This window comes from Physcomitrium patens, chromosome 25, assembly GCF_059467195.1.
Source record: "Physcomitrium patens ecotype Gransden chromosome 25, ASM5946719v1, whole genome shotgun sequence".
Lineage (NCBI taxonomy): Eukaryota > Viridiplantae > Streptophyta > Bryopsida > Funariales > Funariaceae > Physcomitrium > Physcomitrium patens.
The window spans coordinates 2790761-2818570 of NC_143434.1; the positions used below are offsets into that span (position 1 = coordinate 2790761).

Genomic DNA, 27810 nt, shown 5'->3' on the forward strand with positions numbered 1-27810 from the left:
TGAAAATTCATTTTGAGGTAGTAATAGAAGTATAAAAGTATCAATATTTACCAAATAATATTAAAGATAAAAAAAATCCATTATCAAAATACTTTTATTACATAGCATATTTTGAATCTTATATTTCCATGATATTTTTAATTTCTTTGTCAATGTCCTTGTATAAGAATTTACATCAAACAGCTTTTTTGTACATTTATATGCTTAAAGATAAGATTGAATGCATATATAGATACTTATTTCATAATATTTATGAAAAAAAAGAATGATATATTGATAAAATATATAAGTTCTTTTATACTTTCATGTATATTTATTTCTCTTATTGTATTCTAAAAAATATTAGAGAAATAAATTTATACCTCTTGTAAATCTTTAGTAGAAACTTTTAAATACAATTTGAGAACTCAATGTTAATTCTTAACTAAAGATGTTACTACACTTCCAAAATAAAGATATTTATTTATCCAAGATTTAATAAAACATATTTTTTGTGGTATTTGGATATTTTAAAAATACTTAATAATCACATAGCCAGTTCTAGGAGTATACTTGGTAGAAAGTACAATCTATTCTATATTGTAAAGTGCCTCAAAAGGAATATTTATTATATTGGTCCAATATCTAAGAAATAAAGATTATTTTGCTTTGAACTTGGTGGCAAAATACTTTTTGCAATTTGCCAAGATGTTTTTTTGAATGTGACATATATAAAATAAGGCATTAGAAGTAAGAAAAATATTTTTGATGGCATTTATTAATGCAAAATTTTAATCAAATCCAATGTAAATAAATTGGATATTTCCATATAATTGAACAAATTAGATCAAGGTCCAATAAAAAAATAATTTTATTTCTTCATAGAAAATAATAACAATTATGAAAGATGTATTGAAATTGTATATTTCTATTATATATACAACATATATATCTTAAATTTAATTTTTTTATATATACAATCAATAATAATAGAAGTCAAATATTTTTTTGTTAATTCAATACATTTAGCAACTGCAAAAAAAATAAAAAATGACTTAGTTCTTCTTATCATATTAATAAATAAATTGGTATTCATTGTCATACAGAGTTTAAAAAAAAAATGGGAACATGACTAATAAAAGTGATTTAATACAGTTGTTAGTATTTATTAAAATTAATATGCACAATAACTCGATTTTGAGGATTTCACTTATATAGGATAGTTACAATATTTTTTGGTGGTATTCTTGCTACAAACATTTAAGCTGTCATCTCTTTCTTTGCTGATTGGAGTTATTGTGCAATCAATTATCTTATAAGAAATGTTGAAAGGTGAGAGATATATTCACCATTTCATATTTTTAAGTATCATTACATAGTACCTTAAATATATTGTACATGCAATACTAATGGACATCCAATTAATCAGCTTTAATTTATAGAATCTACTAAAATATTTTGTTGATAATTAAGATTATTTTGCTTATTATAAATTTATCTTTTTTCACATTTAAAATCAATGTGATTCATACTAGATCATTTCTTACAAATAATGTAATTCTAAATACATACAAATTCATCTATACTCACTTTTGTATCTTCAAAAAAATCAAAAGTTTCTTTTGATAGATGAAATATTTTCCACATAATATGTTACAGATATCTAATAAGAAGATTTTAAAAATATTCTTAAAATATTCTAATAAAATATCTTAGAATTAAAAATAAATAAATATAAATTATAAAAATATTTTTAAAATATTCCAAAAGATTTTAGAAAATTCAAAAATATTTTAATAAATTTTATAATATTTTAGGAGAATTAAAGAAGTTATTAAAGAAAGATCCTAGGTATTGCTTAATTTTCAAGTAATATAAGAACTTCTCAAGAAGCTTCCTAATACCTAGTATATATTGGAGTTGAGATTGAGGAGATCTTCAATCTTGACAACATGTCTTGCGTAGCTCTAGTTCACCCCTCTTGGTATTGATCTTATACTCATCTCATTTAATCAAGTTCATTTTAGCTTTCTTCTTGAAACTCTTCTATTCAACTTCTTGTTGAATTTTTTATATGGTGTATCTATGAAAATTTGTTAAGATTGCGATCTTATTAATACTAGAGCTTAATCCTTCTTAATAGAGAGTGAATTATCTCTCTTTTTGAAGGCATCTAAGTACTTTAGAGATTGCATATTATCTTCCTCTGAATTGGTATTGTTTAGAAATTCTCTAATTATCTTTTAGGATGGCTAAAGGTAAAAATGTTGCTATGATTGAATCTATTGAGTCTAAGTTGCTATTATGAACATGTTGAATGGTTTATTTTGTAAAATTGTTGAAATTGAAGGATTTTTTTGCAAGATTTTATGATGATATAAGACTTGGATCAGTTCAACTTGTAGTGCAGTCACTTTCTATCACAAATATATATATTTATTTTAATAATTACTTATATGATTTAATAGAAGTAAGTAAATATAGATTAATTTTATAATATCTTCTAAAAAAGCTTCTTAGAAGCTTCATAGATGTAATTTTGACTTTGCACATATTTGTAGTTGATTGATAGGTTAAAAACTTAGTCAACAAGTTAATCACATATGATACATGTTGGTAGCTTATAAAATAAGTTAATTATACAAAATAGATATAAAAAACTTGCCTTGCAAATTAAGACATGTATCTTGCAAAGTCAATAGATATTGGAGGTCATATAAAATATCATCACATAGCTCATAGTTAGATAATGACTAAAAGATAATATAATATAAAGTAAATGACAAGACATAGCTACTTTGTTATAATATCAAGACTACTTGTCATTATAACAAATTGAACTATTTTAGACTTCGATCTTTTTTTTATTTGTAAATAAGTCAATCTTGTTGCTTATTGATTATATCTATTGGAATCTATGAAGATCCATTCCATATTCTATATGTCTCTTTTTGAGCCATATAGCACAATGAATATATTGGAAAGAAGATAAATGCTACATTCTCTTATAGAAATAGAAAATAATCAAGAGTTCAAGGTAGAAGAAGTCTTAGATTCAAGAAGGTACCAAAATAGATTAAAATATCTTATTTATTAGTAAAAATATGATATTAGTGAATGCACATGGAAGCCAACAAAGAATCTTGCAAATGCAGCAAAGACAATTGAGGCTTTTCATTGATAACATCTATCAAAATTAAGATAAAAATTAGCAAGATCTATAAAAGATGATGACTATTTCTCATGGAACTTTTTTCTAAAGGAGTAATAATATAAAAAATATATATATTTACTTCAATAATTACTTATTTGATTAAATAGAAGTAGGTAAATATAGATTAATTTTATAATATTTTCTAAAAAAGTTTTTTAGAAACTTTATAGATGCAATTTTATCTTTGTACATGTTTGTAGTTGATTGATAGGTTAGAAATTTGGTTAATAAGTTAACTATGTACCATATATATTGATAGCTTATAAAACAAGTTAAATATGTGGTGCATATATAAAAAACTTGTTTTATAAGTTAAGACATATTTCATGCATAGTCAACATTTCTTGGAGGTCCTATAAAATATCATTCTATAACTCATAATTAGATAGTATATATGGAGGCAAGAGTGAAGCATTCTTCATTCTTATCAATATATTTTTAGACTTTAGACTTGTTTCAAGTCTTTTAGTTTTTTTTTTTTTTTTTTTTTTTTTTTTTTTAATCATTGATAATAGTTATTCTAGTTTAATATTGTATCATCTTTTAGTAATTATTTAATCTTTTCAAGTGACACAAGAGTGTCTTATTCTTTTACTTCTTCAAAATTCATATCCTTGATACTTTCTCAAGCTTCTACATCCAAAGAAGCTATAGCACTTATATTACAATAAGAAAACTTACCTATTCAATAGTATATTATGAGCCAATTCTTTCACTTCTTCAATAAATACATTACTTCCACATTGCAGAGGTGAGGATATGTAAATTGATGTAGTATAATTCTAACTTCCTATAGCAAAGAAGAAGAAGTATCAATTTGAATAAGGCTTATGCTCATATTATTGTGAAGGAGGTCACAAATCTGAGAACTATCTAAAAAAATAATGTACAACTAACATTAGAAGTGCAATTATTTAGGAAAACAAAGAAGCCTAGCCATAATAGGAACTATGTGGCTAGACATTATAACATCTTAAGTTCATCAAGGTCCCTCTCTCTTTACTCAATTAACTTGTTGTTTTATTATACTTTTATTTCTTCGTCTATAAAAACTTCAAACAATATTTTAATAGATTTAAGAGTATTTTTTTATTTTTTAATTGAAGATTTTATCAAATTTTATAAAATTCTTCTAAAAGAGTAGTCAAAATTATACATATAGAAATTATAGATGGTCAATCTTTATTTTCAAGCAAATTTATTCATAAGACCATAATACTAGAAATATCATTTGAAGGCTATAGTAGCAAAATAGTACCCAATATTATTAAAATTCCTTTCAATCCTATTATTTTAGGTTTTTTTTATTGAAAATATATGATCCATCTATAGATTGGAAATTTCATAAGGTTAAATTTCCTATAAAAATCTTTTGGATAAAACCTATCAAGTAGACATCAACTATAAAGCCTTTATTTTTTAGAACAAAGGTTTTATGAAGAAGGCTAAGAAAGAAATAACATTTGTTATTTATGCAATTCCATCTCATGAAGAAGCAAGCTTCTTAGTAATTATTTCAAAGAAATATAAAGAATTTTAAGATATCTTTGAAAAAGAAATGTTAACATATTGTCGGAGCATTGACTATATGATTGTGCCATTAATCTTGAAAGAGAGGATCAATCACCATTTGGCTCAATCTAAAATCTATTAAAAAACAAACTTTCCACATTGAAAGATTATATTGACAAAAATCTTGCAAAGAACTTTATTTGGCATTTCAAATTTCTAACACATGCATCTACATTTTTTATGAAGAAAAAAGATGGATCTTAGTGAATGTCTATTGTGGCTTCAAAAAAATAAAGGTAAGAAATTGTTATCCATTACCATTGATATTAGGGATTTTAAAAAAATTCAATCAAGTTAAGATCTAAATCAAAATAGATTTCTATTGAGCATTTAATTTGGTGTAGATTGAAGAAAGAGATGGATATAAGATAATATTTTGGACAAGGTATGGACATTTTAAATATAATTCTATGCCTTCCAATTAACAAATACTTTAGCTATATTTCAACTTTTGATGAATGATATTTTTTAAGAATTCTTAAACAAGTTTATTATTTTCTATCTTCATGATATTTCAATCTATTCTAATATTCTTAAAGAATATAAAGAATATGTGAGATTAGTCTTACAAAATTACAAGATTTAGGATTATATGCCAAATTAAAAAATATCTATTCTATTAGCCAAAAATAGAGTTTATTAGATATATTATATTTATTAAAGCTTATTGATTGATCCAAAAAAAGTTTAAGTTATAATAGAGTAAGCAATTCCAAAGATAATATGGAATGTAAAATATTTTCTTAAATTTGTTAATTTCTATCAGATATTTATAAAGAATTACTCCCAAGGCACTGCTTCTCGTACTTAATTGACATCCAAAGACAAATTAGAACAAAGATCTCAAACACAAAAGATTTTTTTAAGTTTTAAAGGTAATTTTTATTAAACTTCAATTTTAATGTATCTTAATTTTATGAAAATTTTCTATTTAGAGATTGATGCTTTTAAATTTTTATAATTATAGATTCTTTTCAAAAATAGAAATACTTATTAGAAGATACTATACATCTTATGACTATATATACAAATCATAAAAACTTAAAATATTTCATATCAGCTTGAATTTTGAATTGCTGCCAAACTTAGTGGAATATGTCATAATCTTATTTTGATTTTGTAATTACATATCAATCAAAGTAACACCAAGGACTATTAGATGTTATACTAAAGATATCATATCTTATTCCAAAGGTCGAAGAAGCAATATTTGATTAGCAATTTGTAACTTTCTTGAAGCTAGAACAATTTTATCTTTGTACTACTTTTATGATTACAACTATTCATTCAAGTTTTCTTAAACAAATCTATACAATATTAGCTAAGGATTCATTGGTTTGTAATATCAAATAATATTGTAACAATGACAAGTTCAAGTTTATAAAAGATCTTTTGTATTTTTAAGATAGTTTATATATTCTAGAAGGACTGATATGACTTTGTGTTTTTTTAATCTCGTCATGATTTTAACTGCAAGGCATTTTGGATTTAATAAAATATTAGAGCTTATCTCTCAAGATTTATAGTAGCTTCAAATGTGAAAGGCTATAAAGGATTTTGTCTTCTTATATGAAATCTATTCAAGATCTAAGAATTCTTGACAATTATCAACAAGATGGTTGGATCTTATATTTATCTTAAGCAAAATTTACTTATAAGAATACTTTTTATGCTTCAACTCAAGAAGCATCATTTTATGCCAATTACAATTACCATCCAAAGCTTAATTTTTTTAAAACACCAAAAAATAAAAATCTAGTTGCTAAAGATCTTATAAAATAATTATTACAACTCTTGACAACTTTGAAGCTCCATTTATAAAGAGCTTAAGTTTCTTACAAAGCATCTTCAAAAACAATTTTAAAAAAATATTCCACTTTTCAAATTAGAGACAAAATATGGCTTCTTTGACAAAATATTAAGACTAATTGGCTTTGCAATAAGTTAGACTACTGAAGATTGAAGAAATTTTGTATTCAAAAGCAAATCAATTTAGTGGCTTATTAGTTTGAACTATCTACATTTATGAACATACATCAAGTCTTTCATGTTTTTTTCTTAGAGGCTTATACAAAATCAACTATTTTAGAAAGAATACAATCATCATTGCCTTGTATCAAAATAGATAATCATGTGGAACATAAGGTAGAAAAAATCCTAAATTCTTACCAAAAGAGAGGCAAGTTGGAATACTTTATTCATTAGTATGGCTACAATATCAATGAATACACATGAAAATCAACAAAAAATCTAATTAATACACAAAAAAAAGTATAAAAATTTCATCAATATTATTTTCAAAAACCTAAACCGATTTTAAAATAACTTTTCTATAAAATTTCTATTACTATGTTGTATATAAAGAAAAAAATAGATATTACTTACAAAAACCTTAGAATTTAATATATTTAATTTATGATCCAATATGTTAAATTGAAAATTCTTTAAAAAATATTTAAATAATAAATCTCAAGTGAAATTAGACCTAAAGATTTTTTAATTATAGCTACTAAATCAACCATTCTAATTCTTGTAACCTTTACAAGATCATCCTCAAGATGAAGCTAGAACTTTTTAAGGAGAAGAAGTCCATGCAACAATCAATAAGAAAATCTCCAAGATAATGTTTAAGCTTAAACAGAAAAACTTCTAAGATAATGCTCAAGCTTTAATTATTCTATTGTAATCTGGTACAATAGAACCTAATAGAGCTGAAGTCACTTTTTATTGATGTTTTGAAGGCCTTAAAACTAATTAAGTCCAAAAAATAGATCTTTCACAAACAAATGGAGGTGGCCATTATTGCTATGTAAGTAGACTAGTCTATCCTATGAATAGAGATCAATGAACAAGATGTGTTGCAACTATTATCCAATGAATTCTTAAATTCTTATAAATGTGAAATCAATGCTCCTTATAAAATGTGGAATTAGAAAAAGAAGTGATGTTATGGATATCTAAAAAAAATATTTTTAAAATATTCTTAAAATATTTTAATATAAGGTTTTAAAAGGTTCTCTTAATATTTCAATAAGAAATTTTTAAAAGATTCTTAAAATATTTTAAAATATTCTAATAGATTCTATAAAGTTTTAAGAGAATTAAGAAAGTTTCTTAAGGAAGATCCTAAGATTGTTTCATTTCCAATCAACATGAGAATTTTTCAAGAATCTTTTTAATACCTAGAATATATTGGAGTCAAGGCTAAGGAGATCTTTAGTCTTGACAACATATCTCTTCGAATTCTAAGTCACCTCTATTGATTTGATCTTATACTTATTTGGTTTAATTAAGTTCATACTAGCTTTTTTTGTTAAAACTCTTCTATTCAATTTCTTATTCAATTTTCTGCAGAATATATTTGTAATAAAATATTTATTATAAAATCCATATAATTTAATAATAGAATTTTTTCTATCTTTTTAAATACTAAATATAATATTAAAGATATAATAAGATATTTATACAATATAAAATTAATAGCAAACTAGTTTAGTACATAAAAATAAGTATATAAATATATATAGAAAGATATAATATATATAAAAAATACCAAAGTAAATCAAGATTTAAATAATTTGATCCATCCATCATTACAAAGTACATAGAATGATTTTTTGTATAAAATACCTAACTGTATAAGAAAATTTGCTATAAAATTGTCTATCCAAAGTATATCTTCACAATTTGAAGGCGTTGAAGTAGCAACAAAAGTTTGGATGTGTAAAAATTGCAAAGAGAATGGTGTTTTATTACATATTATTTTATTTGGAAATGCACCAAGCACCTTGCTATAAAAGGTGAAGTTGTATTTTATAAATATCCAAGAAATCTTAATAGGTTTTATCTATATAAGAAGAATGTAATTTTAATTTTAATTCAAAAGTACTTAAAGCTAGTACAAAGTATTCAAAAATACTCTTCTTAGTAACCTCAACTATACATAAATCTCAATTGCCATATTACTTTCATAATTAGAGAATTTTGATTTCTCCTTACATGTCCTAATTCTAGTCAATGAATTTTGGCAAGCTATAATTCCTAATTTGATCGTCCACTTAGTTCAAAATTTTTCATACAAATGCAATTATAAGCCTTTTATATATTCAAAAAAAATTCAATCCAATCCAATATACAAATTGTGAAAAAAAGCCCAAAAATTACATTGATGTCACTTGCCTGCAAACTTGAAAGTTGATGCAAATATTCTAGTAGCAATTTCTCCTTTTTTAATTGTTAATTTCAATTAAAAATCAATGTATAGCTTGACATTGAAGTCTTCTATCACTAAGCCAAATTTCACCTTGATTTGACTAGTAGATCTCTAAATATCATAGAAATCCTACCCAACTCTAAACTGCCAACTTTTAATAATCTCTTATATCAAAACCTAGATATCTTCCAATTGCACTATTAGATTAATACAAAATTTTATATATACTTAGCATACTCAATCAATCAGTTATTATTAAATTTTGAACTACATAAGTAATACCAATTGCACAAACTAGCAAAGAGTGCTAGCTCTAATTGTATTATATAAATTCCAAATCACTGATACAAATCTTGATTTTGAATAACAATAGCAAAGTCATTTCAAATCCTTTGAAAAGAAGCCTTACATTTTTGGAATTAGCTTGAAGCTAGCTCCCAAATCCTAATTGCTGATCTTTGAAGGCCTTCCTACTTTATCCTAGGCAATCATTTTAGTGGCTAAAAGTCTGATTTTGACCTTGTCCCACAAATGGTTGATCCCCGGATATCAATCTAAAATATCATAGGATTCTTTAGCCCAATCCTACCTTCAACTTAATCCTAGTATCAACCATGCTAATTATTTACCTCTTTTAACCTAATTTTATCAATTTATGGCCTTTCTAAGGCGGTAAAAAAGTTTCTACAGCCTAGGAGGTAAAATCACCAACTTTTAATTTATCAGCTATTAAGACAAGAAAATAAACTAAGAGGCTTTTACAAAAGCCATGTTTAAATATCTTGAATTATTATTAAACTAAGATGATTAGATATTAATTAAAATTTATTTTTGATTATATTTTTATCATATAGTTGAGTTATAATACAACAAAAACTATAATATGTGCATTTTATCCTATTCAAATCATTGTGCCTTTATTACTATTTACAGGTACATTGTAGATATAATGAAGTATATAATGACTATGTACAAATGCTTATTTAATAAAAAGACTAACTAATATGTGGATAATGAGAAATGAAGTTGTTGAATGATATGAGAGAGTATTCATGATCATGATTGTACAAGATGTTCTTTTCCAACTTTTGTACAAATTTATGAATGTCTAATTAATATTGTATCTACATGTCAAGGTAAAATTGTTAAAATCTAGATTCTAAATATCCAAATAAATTAAATAGATATTTTTTAAAAAATCTAAACTAAAAGAACTAAATATTTTTTAAATTGGTTTAAAAATGATTATGATTTTATTTCTATAATTGATTATATTTTATTTTCATAAAATAATATATAAAAATTTATTTTTATCAAATCTAATTAATAAACAAACTTATGATGTGAACATATTTTACATTTTATTTATTTATATCTAAATAATATTTATTTTAAATATAGAATTAATATTATTTAATTTTAACTATTAAGTTTTATAATACTATTAAAATCTCATTTATCAAAGAATATAAGAAATATTCTTATAATTATTTTTTAATTATTATAAGAATGTGATAAAATTTAATTTATATTTAATTATAAACATACTTTGATGGTATTTAAAAAAGTATAGATATTATTCTAAAAATAAATATAATATATTTTTTAAAAAATATTAAAAAATTATGTTGATATATTTATTTATTTTACAAAAAAAATCTACTTCTATAATTTTTTAACACAACAATTAATTTTCTTTTAAAATATATTTTTTTTCATTAGCTATCGCTTATATTAAAAATTGAATATCTATATTAGATATTTTATTTGATTATTTGAGTATCTATTATAATTTAAAAGGGTTCATAAGTCACCAAAATTTAATTAGAAAATAAATCATAAAAATAGCCTTATTAAGTCTTAGAGACAATTACCTTAATTAATTTAGTTTTTTTTCCTTCATGGTGAGAACTACCATTTACTTATTGAGCTCAATGTCTACATTAGGCTTATATCTAAATGTATATATATATATATAACTCTAAATGTTATTTAATTGATAGAAGAAGTATAATAATAAATCTTATGTCTTTTTAGTTAATTATGTAAAAAATAATATTTTTAATTGACTTAAATTTCTTTTATTACTATGTAAAATCAACAATATAGGATAACATAGCTTTAAATTGAAATTAAAATTATAGAAATATTATAATATATTTAGACTATATTTAGAATTTATTTTAAAATATTTAAATTGATTTTTTAATATATTTATAAAACATATATATATATATATATATATATATATATATATATTTTAACACTTTGGGATGCTATTAAGAAGAATTCAAACAAGATTTGAAGGCCCACCAAGGTCTTTAGGCTAATTGAGTGTATAAAAATACTACATTGTACTCAATATATATATATATATATATATATATATATATATATTCTTATTAATAAAAAATATGAAGACCAAAAGTTAATATAGTAATTATAGGAATAGAATTGCACATATTCTATATTGGTTGTAGCACCTTAAATTTAGGTACAAATATAAGACTAAAGCCTTTATAGAACACCCATATACTTTACTTGTAAGTCTTGGTGAGGCTCAAACCTTCAATTCCTTAAGTAAGTTAATATACTCACTTTATTATTTTATTTTTTTAACTTCTATCTTAAAATTATCATAACTTAATCGTAGTTACTTAGAATTTAAGGTTCTCTATGTCATAAGAGACGTAAAAAATTATCTACCTATAAATTTAATGTTAATTTTTTTACTTTATTTTATTTTTAAATGTAAATCTAAAAAACAAACTATGAATGGTTTTTTTTTAGTGAATAATTATTGATTGTATTTCTTTGACTTGTTTTGTTCTTATTCTTCTTTATTTCTTGTTAATTTTGCCTCACTTCACACCACCAATTACATGCAAACTCTTATTTGAGGTCTTTTTGTAATTTGGATTGAAAAATCAATTTTATTCTTACATATTTATATTATATTTTGACCATAAATATTTTTTCTTTTATGATAGCATAAAAATATAAACATAATTATAAGGTAAAATTTAAGTCTTTATAATAAATTAATGATAATTACATTAATATATAATCAACATACATTATTTTGATTTGTAATTTTTATATGGTATTAATAATACTTTGACAATTTTTCCTACTACCACCACAATTTGCCATTTGTTACATGTCACTATATATTTGGCTATTGCCACCACAACTTATAATCTACTCTATGCCACCTACATTCTTTGACTATATTAAATAAAATAGTAGATTTTAAAATAAAATTTTCTTATATATATATATATATATATATATATATGTAATATTTCAAATCAACTTTTCATTGAGATTTTGTGAAATAAAATTAATTAGATTATTTAATTTATTTATAATTATATAGGAATATATAAATAATAAAAAAAATCAATATAAATTCTTCAAATTCATGATGGTAACTTATCATAACTAAACTTGAATTCTAAAATTTTATTTAAAAAAAATAATTAAGTTACTAATAGCTAATAACTATGTTTTTATACTAGTATATATATATATATATATATATATATATATAATTGAGTTTATAAAATTTTATAAATTTTAAACATCTAAAATAAAAATATATTTTTTTAGGTTTAATTTTTTAGTTTATTTAAATAATTATTTGTAGTTTTAATTTAATATTATTTTTTAATACTACACATATTTCAAGTATTGAATGACTCAAAGATAGTAGCCTTGATGGTAGATAATAAATAAACTTGAAAATTTGGGAAATAATAATATAAAATTATTACAATACTTTATTATTATTTTTTACATACTAAAATAATCATATCAAAATATGAACATTGAAAATAAAAATTCCAACATGTAAAAATAACACTGAAATAGTAAATAATTTATTAATATTTGATATATATTTGATATGATATATATATATATATATATTTATATATATCAATGATATTTAAATGATTAAATAAATATATATATATGATATTTAAATAATTTATCAATATTTATTTGTGTTGAAATCCTTTAAAAAGACATGAATTGTATTTACTAGTCAATATTTGAATACAATTTTTTCTGTTTCTTATAGTGTAGTTTGTATACCTATCATTAATATATGTTTTTTATACTTTAATTCGTGTGAAAAAAAAGAAAAAGAAAAAAGGACAAAATTATCAATGCTGAAGTCACAGACTGTCTATCCACTATTTACGTAAGTTTCTACTAGCTTAAAAATATTATTTTTTGGTTGAGAGTACAAATTTATTAAAAGTGATGATACGCCAATGTTCATTTTTTTCCAAATAATATCAGTTTATCCAATTTCATTCCATAAATGCCCTTTTCTCACGGTTTCCTTGACCAAGGCTGACTTCCCGTGGGTCCCAACGAACATCTACACGGCAATGGGAGCCGCTTGTTAAAAGCCAAGCTGGACTGCTCCGGGCGCCACGTAGGAGATAACCAATGCCATGTGTGCAGGGTTACTGAGCACGCGTGGCACTGTTGACACCTCCGTAGTATCCGCTCTATCTTAAACTATGAATTCTCAGGGGACGTGCTTAGATCGCCACGCTCCGGATCCAACGGATCAGACTTTTTAAGGCCATAAAAAAGCAACGGACCTCGCCTAAAATTTCTTCTTGTTTCCTTATTCCGCTGACCGGCACTCTCGACGATTGTTTAAGACGATCGTTCGAGTCATGACGAAGTCAGACGCCGACGTGTTGGTCTTACGACGGAAAGGTTTAGTACATTGCTGTGGCGAACTCACTAATCACCCCTCCCTTCCATTCTAGTGCATTCATGCTTCCTCCTTGCTCTGCTTTGAGCTTCGACGACGTCGCCAAGCTTCCAGCGAGGATTAGCATCGCTGTTCGCGAGGGATTTGCTTTCGCGACGACTCACGAGTGTACGGAGTGAGTCTTCATTTCTGACTCGGTGTAAAATTTGCGCGAATTTGGCACAGATTGTGTGATTTAGGGTAAGGTATTTGCTGTCGCAGAAGCGTTGGAGCGGGTTTCGCATAAGGAGTCTGCGAATTGTGGAGCTGCTGTGGGAATTTGAAGCTTAAGAAAAGGTTTTGAGAAGGTTCAGGGAGTTCGGAAGAGATTTTGATGGCGATGGCGGCATCGGGAGGGGAGTTTGATCACCTGTTCAAGGTATTGTTGATAGGGGATTCAGGGGTGGGGAAGAGCAGCTTGCTGCTTCGGTTTACGGCCGACACGTTTGATGATCTATCGCCAACAATAGGGGTGGATTTTAAGGTGAAAATGATGACGCTCGGGGGAAAGAGGTTGAAGCTGACGATCTGGGACACTGCGGGGCAAGAGAGATTCAGAACCCTGACGAGCTCGTATTACAGGGGGGCGCAAGGTATCATTCTTGTGTATGATGTCTCCCGACGGGCGACGTTCACGGATTTGTCGGACATCTGGTTGAAGGAGGTGGACCGTTTCTCCACGAAGCCGGACTGTATCAAGATGCTGATAGGGAACAAGGTGGACTTGGAGGAGCGGGAGCGAGTGGTGACCAAGAAGGAAGGGATTGCATTTGCCCGGCAGCACGGGTGTCTGTTCTTGGAGGCTAGTGCTAAGACGAGCATCAACGTGCAGCGGTGCTTCGATGAGCTCGTGCAGAAGATTTTGGATACTCCGAGCTTGATTGACAATGTTGCGCAGCTGAAGAAGAATGTGCTCAGACCTGGGGAGACCGCGGATTTGCCATCTCCTGCAGCCGGCGGTGCATGCGGTTGTTGAGAGGTTATTATTGCAGAATTTTGAGATTTCCCGAACTTGTCATTTATTACTCTCTTGTACATGTGTAATTTCTTTTTTCATTCAGGCATTGGACACTTTCTGTAAATAATTTTTGATATGACGATTATTTATGTGTTTAGGCAGATATCCTGGGCCCATTGTTTTTCCACGAATGTGAGGATTGTGAATTTGACTGTCCACTCCTCTAAGCTATCTTACAGCTTTTAATGGGCTTGATGATTTGGTTTTAGTTTTGCTTTGTTCTGTTTTAGTATTCTCATATCTATTTTGTATTTCATAACAGTCAAGTTGTTTGAGTGTTTTTTTGTATCTTTGACAAGATACTCAGTTGTTCCCAAACACACATTTGATCAACAACCGAAGAAGTAAAAGTTTGGTGCTGTAGCGTACTTGACTTTTTGGAGTTTGAGATTGTCTCACATATGTATTTTTGTACTTTTGGGATTATTACAACAAATAGTGGCAGTAGTTATTGAACTGAACTTGTAGCAATCATTTGCTTGGTTCCTTTCTCTTGGCTCCGACCCAATTAGACAACGTGTGACTGGTTTTAAGAGACGTATGGAACTTGTAACGGCCTGACATTGAAATTGTGTACGGGAATTTCTACCTACAGTTGTCTCCTTGATCAACGAAATTAGTTAGAAGACAGCCATAGCAGCTCAAGAAGTTGAGTACGCATCGACGGTGTTACTGGAATGAATGTGTACCAGAAACCATACCAGTTTTCATTTTCTTCAAATGGTATTGAGAATGAGAGTTCCCTGAGAATGTTGACAATAGAGAAATCAAGAAAAAAGATATAATTGAAACTCGTTTAGGAGAATGTAACAACTTAAGTGTTGGCGACGTTCTTAATTGTCAAAACGAACCGAGTAGATGTAGTTTGTATTGCAATGATTTTGGCGAGTGGAATTTGTTGTAATACATATGCATTCTGAAACAATTGAGTTGAATGCCGACCCCGTCCTTCCAAAGGGAAATTGCGGAGGTTAAACAATACGGGAATCCAAATCAAATGTGTCTTTTCTATAGGTCCGAGGTGGAACAGGTCACTACCGCCTCCAATCTTTTTTCGTACACTTAGAAGATATATTTAGGGTTTATAGATTTAACTAGTAGAAGTCATCCTCTACTCAGTTTTAACGTCTTGATGAAACTTCACTAAGAAGAGGTGGTTCATCGCTCCCAGACCATTCCTCATTCAATCCATAGTCTACAGCGTGCAAAGATTTAGAATACTCTAGTTTTACAAGGGGTAGCAGGAGATCTTCGTCAATAGGTTCACTACCCAAGAGCATTGTGATGATATGGGGAGTTGTGGGTCGCGCCTCCGGCGTGTCCAATGTGCACAGGAGGGCAGTCTTCAAAACCCTCAGGACCTGCTTAGTGTCAAAATTTTCATCTAACCTTGAATCCAAGAGATTCACCAAAACCTGCTCGTCATGTGATGTTCGCGACATTTTGTACATGCACCTGACCTGGCAATGAATTCGCAGCCTGGGTCTTGTCAGCTGATATCACAAATTCATAGTCCAACCAAATGAACACAGAATAAAAAGATAAATGTAAGAGACTCGCACGCTCAAGCTTCTAAGAAGAGAGGCTTACTCTGTCAACGAGGAAAAGCAACGATCCTGAAGGAGTGCGCTTCCTGTTAAGCTCACCAGTCACAATTTCCATCAATACTACGCCGTAGCTAAATACGTCCACCTTCTCCGTTAGCTGACCTCGCGTCCCATACTCGGGGGCAACATATCCTCTGCAATGTCAGCCAATCAGCCAATCAGGTATATGTCCTTCAAGCCCTCTCTACGATACACAAACAGCTTTGTGCACTAAGTTGGATCTTTCACGTTCAGGTGAAATAGAACTTCAAATGTATCATGGATGGAAAAGAAAAATTGACGTACAATGTGCCGGCAACGTTGGTGGTGAAATGAGACTGTTCCTCTGGAAACAACTTAGCCAACCCAAAGTCAGCAATTTTGGCTTCCAGATTGCGGTCCAACAGAACATTGCTAGCTTTTATGTCTCTGTGAATGATTCGAGGGGTGATTTCGTTATGGAGATAGGCCAGACCTCGTGCCGTCCCCAAGGCTATGTTGAAGCGGGTTTCCCAATTAACATCAATAGCTTCATTAGGACCACCTGTCAGAGGCACAGAGTCTGGATTATGTCGAAAGTACGGTGAGCACTTGAGGCTGGAGCCTTCCTTAACCTTTGAGGGATACATATAAAATTGCAAGCAGGACACTGGCTCACCAAGTATTGCCTGACGAAGGCTTCTGTTCTCTTGAAACTCGTAGACCAGCAGCCTATGACGCCCCTCCACGCAACATCCCCGCAGCTTGACAAGGTTTCGATGCTGGACTCTGCTAATGACCATCACCTCATTTAGGAACTCACGAGCTCCTTGTTTTGAATTCTCAGATAGCTTCTTCACGGCGACCAGTGAGCCGTCTTTCAACTTCCCCTGATAATATGAAACCCAAGTTAAGCTCGAGAAAATAAGTACAGAAAATCTCTCTAGCAGTAAAACACCGCATGCAATTGTAGAAGTTCCATTGGTGTTTGCGTCATCTAATCGAAGTACTTGGAACAGCATCGTTCAATACTGAACTTTCTGTATTTGAATATTTGACTACGCAACTTTTGTTGATAATTTGTCAGGTGCCTAACCTGATAGACTTCTCCGAAGCCACCTTCACCTAGCTTTTTGTCCTCATGAAACTTTTGCGTACATGCTTTCAGCTCCTTGTAGCTGTATTGATTCGTTGCAATGGATTGCCTTGCAAAATCTGTACCCCACCCCGAAAAAGAAAAAAATTAAGTAAAAATTTAATAGCACTTTTAAAGGAACGTTGATTTAGATTACATGGATTGGTGCGGTACAATCGGTAAGGCAATCAGACTCTGAAACTCAATCCATAAAAGAGAAGATTAAAGTTCTCGTGTTCCTGCCTTCTTTAGTTTCTCGAATGATGGACCGAGCAGCTCTTCGCTTCAAAATAAAGTAGGCGAAAATAATGATGATGAGAACGAGGAGGGCAGGGATGATCGCGGCTAACAACGTCATTGTAATGTCTTTCTGGGGAGGTCCCTGGAAGACACAGTTATTACAGCATAAGTTCTTTAAATAAACTTCTGTGGGCGGATCGTTCAGGTACATGCTCTGCGGGCAGATTGCTTTATCTTCTGGTCCCACTGGCTTGGTACACTTGGTAAGGTTGACCTGTTAAATTCAAGTTGCAACTGGTTCAGAAATGCTCCAGGTTGGGTAAAAAAATAGAGAGCACAAGAGCAAGACAAATTCATAGTAAAACCAATAGCTAAGACTATCATTGTAGCAATGCACTCAAATTTATCAAGGTGGTTCAAATTGTAATTCGAACCTGAGTTGGTTGACAAACCAGTGGAAGCGGGCCAACGTTGCCATCTACCACTCTCCGCTTGATGGCGTTAGAAACATCTGATTTCACAACAACATCTATACCTGCTACTCCATAAAGAATTCCTTCGTGCATAACTGAACAAGACAAGACAGACAATAAGAACGTCAAATGCAATATCAAGTACTTCAAAGAAGGCTCGACACCTTGAAGACGGAATGAACATTACGCAGAGGATTATCAAACATCGGAGTATGTAAACTGACCTGGATTTGTGACAGTGGCAACAAGGCCTAATCCATCAAAGTCTTCGTAGGGTTCGATCCAGAAACTATTGTTGACTGTCTGTCTCAACGTGGCTTGGTAATCAAAAAAAGGGCGTAAGGCCCAAAGCGGATTCCGTTGAGCATCTACAGGACTAACATACGTGACCGTACTATTCATCTGACAAGATAAATTCCGAAGCTCACGAAGTGGGTCAGGAACAGTATTTGCTCCTAAATTGAAGAAGAACACAATAACGTTGACCAAGCTGAGGGATGCAACCATCTGTTGGAGTGCAGTGTCATTGTTGAATCCAGGACTTCTTGCGAAGTTTCCATCGGTCAGCACCACGATCATCTATCCAAGACGGATCAAGAAAGCAAATTCATGAGCAAGAAAAAAAACATATCTGTGACTTCAACAACAGCAACTGTTTCAATGAAATCCATCCTAAGGTACACACAGTTGATTTAAATACACTAGGACATGTACCTTGAGTAAGCTGGTCGAGTTGAAGGCTGTTCTAGCTGTCGCAAATCCTCGAGTTATGTTTGAGAATCCGTAAGGAGTATTTAACAGTGAAGGAATTTTGAAAGTGTTGTAAAGCTGGTTAACAGGTTCATCCTTTTTTACAATTACCTGCAATTGCACGGACAGCAGAGGAGTGTGAATTCCATGGAACAAGCACGAGTTGCTTCTACAAAAGTAATAGTCAGAATCGATTAACGCCATAAGCAGGACAGCAAGGGCGTCAGAGATTTAGGAATTACGGAGGTTGATTGCAGTAGAGTAGCACTTGTGGAGTTGAACGTAACCAGGTTGATGCGATCATCGGGCCTGAAAGTGCCAAATAACTCATGGATGACAGTCTTCGTGTTTGTGAAAGTGGAACCGTTTACTTGCCCTGTGTCTAGAAGCACTACCAGATCCTTGACAACAGATATTGCTGATATATACCTGCAAAGGGCAGCTCTTTTATATTTAGGGAGAGACGAATTCAATGATTCAATGAAACATACATATGATTGAAACGCAATGTTTGCGGACTGCGAATAAGAACATAACCCAAAATCCCTTCCCAAAAAGCAAATAACTCTCAATTCTCCCTCACAGTCAGCCGGCAGAGAAAAATAGTGCACCTCCAAACAATTACAAAACACAACAATATTTCTACAAGATGCGCAACCTCGGTTCCATAGAGATAAACCCTTTCTTAAATAACACGACAAAGTGATGCCAAACTGCACGAATTCACCAGCAGACACTTAACATTACATTACCAGGGCCGTTTGCGAGGGTCGTACTCGATGCAACCTTTCTCAGGATCAGCTTCCTGTTTGAAAGAAATCGATCTAACAACTTTAGTACTTGCACCTGCATTGATTCACTCTTCAAGGATTACGAACACAGTATTTCCTCATGGATGGACATAAACTCTGTAAACAAGAATTCCTGAGGGGAAAGAAGTTCAAACTAGTGATGGCCCAAAACAACATTACCCGGCCAGGATAAGTACGCCATGCTCCTTCCGCAGATCCAAAGTAATTCCAAAAGGTAAGTTCGTTAAAAATGGATTCACTGCTGGCAGGGAATTGAAGGTTCGACTGAGAGCAGATTGCTCTCGTTAGCTCTGGACTCAGATTTGAATAATCTCGGAATTGTGGAGGAACGCTGCAACCGAAAAAGAGAATCCCCAGGAGGGTATTAGCGAAAAAATCACCTGAGCGTGGATGACAACGCAACTCAAAGAAAGGGATGACAAGGTCATGTCCACATAATGGAGTGTCATGTTGTAGAAGTCCACACTGCACCAAATCCACAACAATAAAAAAGCATTCCTACTTTTAGGACTTAAGTTCACGGCTTTCCTGACCACAACCTCCATATCTGCTACGATCTTCCTCAAACGCCTCAAAGATTGCTAAGCTTTCTACTTCTCACAGCAATTCCTCCAACTTCGCTCAAATCCCTTAAACCAAATTGACTAAAGTAGACCTCAGGTTCATTGAGCTATCATGAAACATTTGTTAATTCACTTGCTTTCGATTTAGGAAAACCCAGCATCTGCGATCGGCACCTGCAAGCTGGGTTACAAAAGAAGTAGAGCACCGATTGCTACAGACTTACACGAGCCAGCATGTTCGGGTTGAAATCAAATAATCAGATGATCCTTTGAGTTGTGTTGGAAGTCTCCTCCTAGACCCAGTTCTATCACAATCCGGGAAGAGAAAAAATCGACTCACCGCACAAACCCATTTCTGGTGAAGTCTACGTTCATGTGCAAGCACGCCCCACTGCTGTTGCCGGAGCTCCGACAATCTGTAACGTTTCTGGGGGCTTGAACACATGTAAAATGATCTTTCAGCGTTGGCAAACACGAATGACGGGAGCATTTGTCAACGCAATTCGACAAACCTGCACGTCCAACTAATTCCGAAGTGAATAAAAGTAAAAAGTAAAAAAGAAAACACAATCGCTTTGATCGTAGTAGAAAGCGTTCGAATTCACCATAAGATACTCCCACCATCCTGACCGAAACTACAGCTTCACTTTAACGAGCACAGAGGAAAAACGTCATCGACTTCAGGAGACCACCATCCAACGATTATTATACAAGGCCGTCTGTACATAGAAAATCTACGAAAGGAATTCTTCCATTTTCTGAGAAAGAAGGAATGGGCAAACTGATCCCAAGAGCTGGCAATGTACACGATTACCGCAGTCGGTCGACTCTGCCGCAAGCTGCAGGAACAGAGCATGCTGGGCGAGGAGACGCACTTTCTTCTCTTTATCATCTAAAAATCTCTCTTGCTCTTCGGGCGTTTGTCCTGCGCTGGGACGTGCAATGATCCACAACACCAGGAGCAACGTCACACAACAGGGCAGACCCAACTTCTCCATGGATCATGCACAATCTCCACTCTCTCTATTTCCCTACCAACAAAAGCCCCCCATCCTCGACCCATTCAACTGCAACAGTAATACCAACTCCAACGTCACCCAACACGAGCTCCATTTGCCGAATCAGCTGAGAGATTGACGGTATTCCATCGCTCGTGAACGCTGCCCTCGACCCAAGACCTCGAACAAAGAACCCTCTGCATAGGAAGCGACTACCAACATTTCCTCGCACCAACGCTGCCTCTAATGTCTGACAGAACCAAACCCACTCTTGCAATGATGCTGATGTTCGGAAACCAAACTGGGCATATCCAGTTCCTCTGCAAACAGCCACACGTTGGTCACTTCTCTACGAGAAAACCCCTATCATCTCTATCACTATCCGAGCCACAAAAACACTGCTGCAGTGGGTACACGGCCTCTTGGAGAACAACAGATCAAGAGCCTTTATTTCGAGAAGCACCACCACAACGACTAGTGCAACCCATCAGGTCGCTATCAACTACCGCTCCACATGCCACGAGCAAACCTCCTGCACAGAAACAGAATCGCCAGGAGTCCCTGTGCCAGTTGAGACGGACCAGTCGAACGATGTCAGACGCGTCACCTCCACAATGATGATCACATGCTACTCATCTCATCTCTTCCCCTTCCAGTTCACCTGAGTTGCGTCTCCGTGCCTTGACGAGATCCGACCTCCACTGACCCACGCTTGGCTTGCAACCCGACAGACAGACCCTCGTCGTCCCCATGGACGTCTCCGTCTCCCTGATACTGTCTCGACAGTGCGCGCCTTCAAGCGCGATCCTTCAACGACAGCTGCGCGCACTGCATCTTGGAAAAGGATTCGGAAACCGTGAGGCAAATCTCGGGGGGCGTGTCGTGGCGACCTTCCTTCCTTAAGTATGACACAGAGTCACCGTTGGAAACCCAGCAGCCAACTCAGGCAGCTGCGACTGGTCCTTGATCGGATCTTGGTCCAGGTATGGCAGAGGTCGTCGGCAGTCATGGCTAGGGATTACCGAGCTTGAAACGCGTTTGGAGATCAGACAGTGCAGTTTCAAAGAAGCGCTGGGTGTGTCATAATCACCCGCAATTACTGTGCACTTGAGCTGTACCCAATGGCGAGAGTGTGAGAGAGGGGACTTTGTGATTGCGGGAATCCAGGATGAGGGTGATGCAGATAATTTAACAGGATTTGGTGTGTTTGGCGGGGGCGGTGCTACCGCGGGAAAGCAGGCGATTGCGATCCACGGCCATCTGAAAAAGCATTTTTTTGGAATGGAGTGGTGGTGGTTCTGGCGTGCACTGCAGTGCGCATGTTCCCATGGTGTTCCCTCATCGCTCCTCCCCATCCCCCCCCCCCCCGGCATTCCTTCCCCTCTGTTGTTGTTCGCCATGCTCTCCTTCCACGATTGGGGGAAGGAGAAGGGCAGTTGCGATGCTTCCTGGTGCAAATCATGCTCGCGTCGGCATCGCTCTCGAGATTTTCAACGGACTTGGAATGGATGAAAACGATAGGCCGAAAATCATGCAAGTGGCAAATGAATGTTCTTGTGCATATATACGGATGTAAGCTTAATTTATACCCCTTTAGTAATGCTTCTTGTTCACCTAATAAAATTTGCTGGAACAGAGGTTGTTTAAGTGAGGATTTTTTTTGGCAACCATACGTCTATTTTGCATCTATATGGTTACTTCCGACAAGTTGCTTTGATTGTATCTTTAAATTTTTTTTTCTTTCTAGATATCAAATTAATTGTGCTTTCAGATCTTTAAATTTATCTATTTTTGTATGTATTTAATTTTTTTGCTTTTATCAATATCTAAGTTGTTAAGAATATACAATTGTATATTCTTAACTAAACTTATGCTAAAATTGTTGCATAAAATTATGCTAAAAATTGTTAAGAATAAGAATGTAAAGAATGAAAATAAACATGTGAGATGTGTCTCAAAGAAAGATGTCAAGAAATGAATGAATAAGTATATGTATTCAAGAAGGAACTAGAATGGATATTGTCAAAGACAAAAAAGCCATGGACTCTTACATTGTATTGGTAAGAGTGAAGAAGATTTCATTCTTGCTTCTATATATACTATGTAACTAGGAACTACATGGCAACATTCTATAAGACTTCCGACTCATGTCCAACTTGCAAGACAAGTCTCTAATCTACAAGACAAATTTCTTTCATATACAGCATATGGCCAATTAATTGGCCAAAATTTTAACCTATCTATCATCTAAAAATACATATAAAGTCAAATTTGTATCTATAAAGCTTCTAAGAAATTTTTCACAAGTTGTTTTATTAATTATTTACTTTTATATTACTACCAAACTCTTCTTATCTAAGTAACTATTAGTATCACTTACATTTGTAACATTACACTCTTCTTCTAGCAATAAGTTCTTTGAGAAGCAGTGACTATATGTTGAAGAAGTCTAAGATGTAGTAAATTATATTTGTTCCATGCTTTGATCTTATTATTCTTCAAAGATTATTGATAAGTTATCTTAGCTATTAATAATGTCTCATTTTAAAGCAAAAAGACCACTATGTTATTTAATCATTATTAAATTCTTTATAACTTTGTTTAAATGAAATATTTTATATACCATCAAGCTTGGTTTTTATTTCTAATAATATTACTAAACATAGAGAGTTTTTTCTAAATTCGTCATACCAAAAGTATTATATATTATTATCAATTTGAAAAAAAAATGTGATGTTCTTGAGGATTTTTATTTTTTTTACATTGACTTGAAGGTTATGACAATCTTTATGCATTATCTAGTAATTCAACAAATGATATCTTCTAAGTTGAATCTATTGATTGTTGATTTTTCATCTCTTAAATATTTCAAATATATAAAAACTATAAATCATCAAAGATATAAATTTTAAAGGAAAAAAAAAAATGAATATACTCTTATGTCACATAAATTGACTAGAAAATCATTCAAAGATAATAATATATTGAACTAAGATGAATATTGCCAAAAATAAGAAGATCAAAAAGACTTGAAATATAACTAATGACTAGAAAGACATTGACAAGAATAAAAAAGGCTTCACCCTTGCCTCCATATATACTATCTAATTAAGAGCTACATAATGTCATCTTTTAAGACCTCCAATATATGTCCAATTTGTGAGACACATGTCTTAACTTTCAAGACTAATTTTTTATATGTGCACCATATTATTAGCTTGTATCAAAAACTATTTACATATGTAATACATAGCTAATTTATTGGCCAAGTTTCCAACCTATCAATCAATTATAAACATGTATAAAGACAAATACATGAAACTTCTAAGAAGCTTTGCCATGAGATAATATCAAATCTATTTATATTTATTTTCTATTTAATACTTCTTATCTAGTAAATATTCATATTCATGATATTATCTCCTTCTTTAGGAACAAGTTCTACAAAGAGCAATCATCATATATTAAAGAAGTCTAAAATGCAGTAAATTATATTTGCTGTATAGTTTGATCTTTATTTCCTTTGTTAGTGGTTGATAGATCCTTTCAACCATTGATAATGTCTTATTGTAGGACAAGAAGACCACCCCATTATTTGATCGTTGTTGATGCCTTTGTAATTTTTTTCAAATGAAATATTTATTAGACCATTAAGAATCATTTCTATATTTAATAAAATCACCAATCATTGAGAGTTTTTCCTAAGATTGTGATATCAAACGGATTATAATTTGGCATCTATTTTAAAAAAAAGGTGTTGTTTTTGAAGGTCTTCATTTTGATTATGTTGTCTTGAAAGTTGTGACAATTGTAATGTCTTATTTGATAAGTCAATAAATAATAGCTCTTGAGTTAAATCTACTAGTTGTTCGTTCTCCATCTTTTTATTATTACAAATATACAAAAATTACAAATAAAGATAGAAGGTAAAATGCCAATGAACAAAATAATTCAATCTATTTTGGTATTACATTGAGTCTAAGACTCCTTCTACCTTGAACTCTTGATTATTATTCACTTCTATAGCAGGAGGTGGTATTTGTCTTCTTCTTAATATATTCACTATCTTATTTGGCTTAAGGAGAGACATGTGAAATAGGGAATAGATCTAAAAGGGAGGTTTATGTCACATATAATTCAACCAATTTGTGAACAAGTCAATTTAGTTGCTTATTGATTACTTGTCTCTAAAAAAGAAGATAATATCATAAACATACATATTTATTTAAATAAAAAGTACTAAATAGAATATAAATATAGATAGATTTGATATTATCTTATGGCAAAGGTTTATATATATATATATATATATCTATGATGTTATTGCTTCTTCATAGACTTTGATAGTTATAATCAATAAGCAACTAGATTGACTTATTCACAAATAGAAAATGGTCCAAGCTTATGATAATCTAACTTGTCATTAGAATAGCTAATCTTGATATTACAACAAAGTATCTATACCTTATTGCCAATATAGAATTAAAATTTCCCTTGAAATAGGTATTTATATTAATCTTTTGTCATTCTTGAGTTTCTTTTAGCTGTGCCTTTATTGTTGTATGTAGCTCAAATAAATAATTTTTTAAATCTTTTGCTACAAGATCATCAATTTTTGAGAAGTTAAAAGCATGAAGTTATGAATGATAACCATAATTAGTAAAAAAAAAGATATTTATTATATATAAGAATGTATAGTATTATTATAAGTAAACTTTGCCAATGGAAAAATATTTTTCCAATCATCTTGTTGGTAGTTGATGATATACCTTGAATACTACTTCAAAACTTAATTTATATACTCCGTCTGTCTATCAATTTAAAGATAAAAGTTAGAAGATAGTTTTATGTCTACCTTTAAAATCTTAAAAAATATTCTTTAAATTCTTAATACAAATTGGGTCCTCTTATTTAATATAATATCCTTAAAAAATCTATGATTGTAATAGGTATTATCAAATAAAAGCTTAGCTATTTCTTTATATATAATAGATTTTGTATATAATATAAAATATGCCATGTTGATAAAATAATCTACTATCAAAAATATAGAATCATATAAATATGAAATTCAAAGATCTAATATAAAATCCATAGAAACAAAATATTATAATTTTTTTGAAATAGGTAATGATTAAAAAATTTCATAAAGTTGATGATAAGGAGTTTTGATCTTCAATAAATGTCACATAATTGTACAAAGACTTTAATTGCCTTTTATGTTTGAAGCCACCAAAAATCTCTTTATATTAGCTCCAAAATCTTATTTTATCAAAAATTTCCAACCATCAAAAAGTCGTGACAAGCTTGAAGAATATGTAATTTTGCTTTGCTTTTAGAAATATATAATTATTTTTAAAAATAGAATAGATTCTTCTTAAATTCAAATTTAAAAGTCTTATAAAATTTAAAAGAATTATTCTTAATATTATAAATAAGAAGATTAGAGGATATATTCAATTGAACTTACTTGAAAAACATTCAATCAACAATCAATGTTAATTTCATTGCTTGAAGATGAAAATGCTCTGGCTTAAAGAAAATTATTTATTTTTTGATTAAAAGCTGCATTTCATTCTTTAAATACATGAAAAAAATGTCTAAAAAAGGCATTCAATAAATCTAGTTATTTTTTGGATCAATAACTGATCTTGAAATCAAATCTTAATAAAAACATATTCCAATGGACTTAGTGACAATTCAAAAAAAGTACTCAATGTTCTTATGATTTGTATACATGATGAATAAATTAAAAGCAACTTTTAGATAATGACACCATTCTTGAAATGGATCTACAATTGTCTGAAGTTTTTATTATAGATTTCATAGTTAATCTTGACTATTAAAAAAAAATTAGAATAAAAAACTATCTTATAGAACTTATCATCTACTTTGATTTGTGACAAAATTATAGCCATATTAAAGTCTAATGCATCTATTTCCATAAATAATGCCTTGAAAAAGTCAACATGATATAAAATTGATGTAAAAATAAATGTTGTCTTTAAGGCTTTAAAAAATGCTTTAGATTCTTTTTTCTACTTAAGTTTGTCTTTACATATTAGACATATAAGAGGAGCTACAATTTGAAAAAAAATCTTGATAAAAATCGAGTAATAATTGGAAAATTCCAAAAAACATTATACATGTCTAATTTTTTTTGAAATCTTCTAATTTATGATGGTTTGGACTTTCTTAGAATCCATCATAAGACCATCATTTGAAATAATATATCCTAAGAAGTCAATTTGAATAGTATAAAATACATATATATATATATATATATATATATATATATATATATATATTATCTTGGTGTATAATCCTATATGTCTAAGTTTTTGTAGCATGCGACAAATATGAAGTTCATGTTCTTTTATGTTCTTAGAATAGATTAAAATATTTTCTATGTAATAAATGATAAAATTATAAAAAAACTCACAAAAGACATCATTAATTAAATGCTGAAAAGTAGCTAATATATTTATATATCCAAATGAC

At 30.7% G+C, this 27810-nt stretch overlaps 2 protein-coding genes across 6 annotated transcripts; one reads left to right on the forward strand and one right to left on the reverse strand.

The window, feature by feature from the left end:
- The first annotated feature begins 13761 nt into the window (after positions 1 to 13761).
- On the forward strand, positions 13762 to 14876 carry LOC112278397 (ras-related protein RABC1). The gene is made up of 2 exons (XM_024511821.3): positions 13762 to 13891; positions 13978 to 14876. The coding sequence occupies exon 2, from the start codon at positions 14090 to 14092 to the stop codon at positions 14729 to 14731; it is 642 nt and encodes a 213-aa protein (XP_024367589.1). The 5' UTR covers positions 13762 to 13891; positions 13978 to 14089; the 3' UTR covers positions 14732 to 14876.
- Positions 14877 to 15610: 734 nt separating this feature from the next.
- On the reverse strand, positions 15611 to 22261 carry LOC112278396 (uncharacterized). Of its 5 annotated transcripts, XM_090247363.1 has the most exons (15): positions 21126 to 22256; positions 20652 to 20823; positions 19908 to 20079; positions 19689 to 19741; positions 19179 to 19365; positions 18901 to 19047; positions 18411 to 18765; positions 18148 to 18281; positions 17717 to 17987; positions 17435 to 17553; positions 17018 to 17228; positions 16835 to 16903; positions 16666 to 16705; positions 16364 to 16514; positions 15611 to 16233 (listed from the first exon to the last, which is right to left on the reverse strand). In XM_090247363.1, exons 1-15 carry the CDS (start codon positions 21307 to 21309, stop codon positions 15895 to 15897), a joined length of 2604 nt encoding a protein of 867 aa, XP_090103489.1. In that variant the 5' UTR covers positions 21310 to 22256; the 3' UTR covers positions 15611 to 15894. The 5 variants fall into 5 exon arrangements, with proteins under 5 accessions (XP_090103489.1, XP_024367583.1, XP_090103491.1 ...); XM_024511815.3 differs by having other exon boundaries at positions 16666 to 16903; positions 21126 to 22261; XM_090247365.1 differs by having other exon boundaries at positions 16420 to 16514; positions 16666 to 16903.
- Positions 22262 to 27810: the final 5549 nt, after the last annotated feature.

Excerpts from the sequence above, each read along its gene's own strand:
- LOC112278396 (XM_024511815.3), bottom strand. The coding sequence starts at position 21,309 with ATGGAGAAGTTGGGTCTGCCCTGTTGTGTGACGTTGCTCCTGGTGTTG. Across the intron at positions 18,766-18,900 it reads ACTCGACCAGCTTACTCAAG|ATGATCGTGGTGCTGACCGA; the intron begins GTACATGTCCTA and ends CGTCTTGGATAG. Across the intron at positions 17,229-17,434 it reads GCTTCGGAGAAGTCTATCAG|GGGAAGTTGAAAGACGGCTC; the intron begins GTTAGGCACCTG and ends TCATATTATCAG.
- LOC112278397 (XM_024511821.3), top strand. The coding sequence starts at position 14,090 with ATGGCGATGGCGGCATCGGGAGGGGAGTTTGATCACCTGTTCAAGGTA.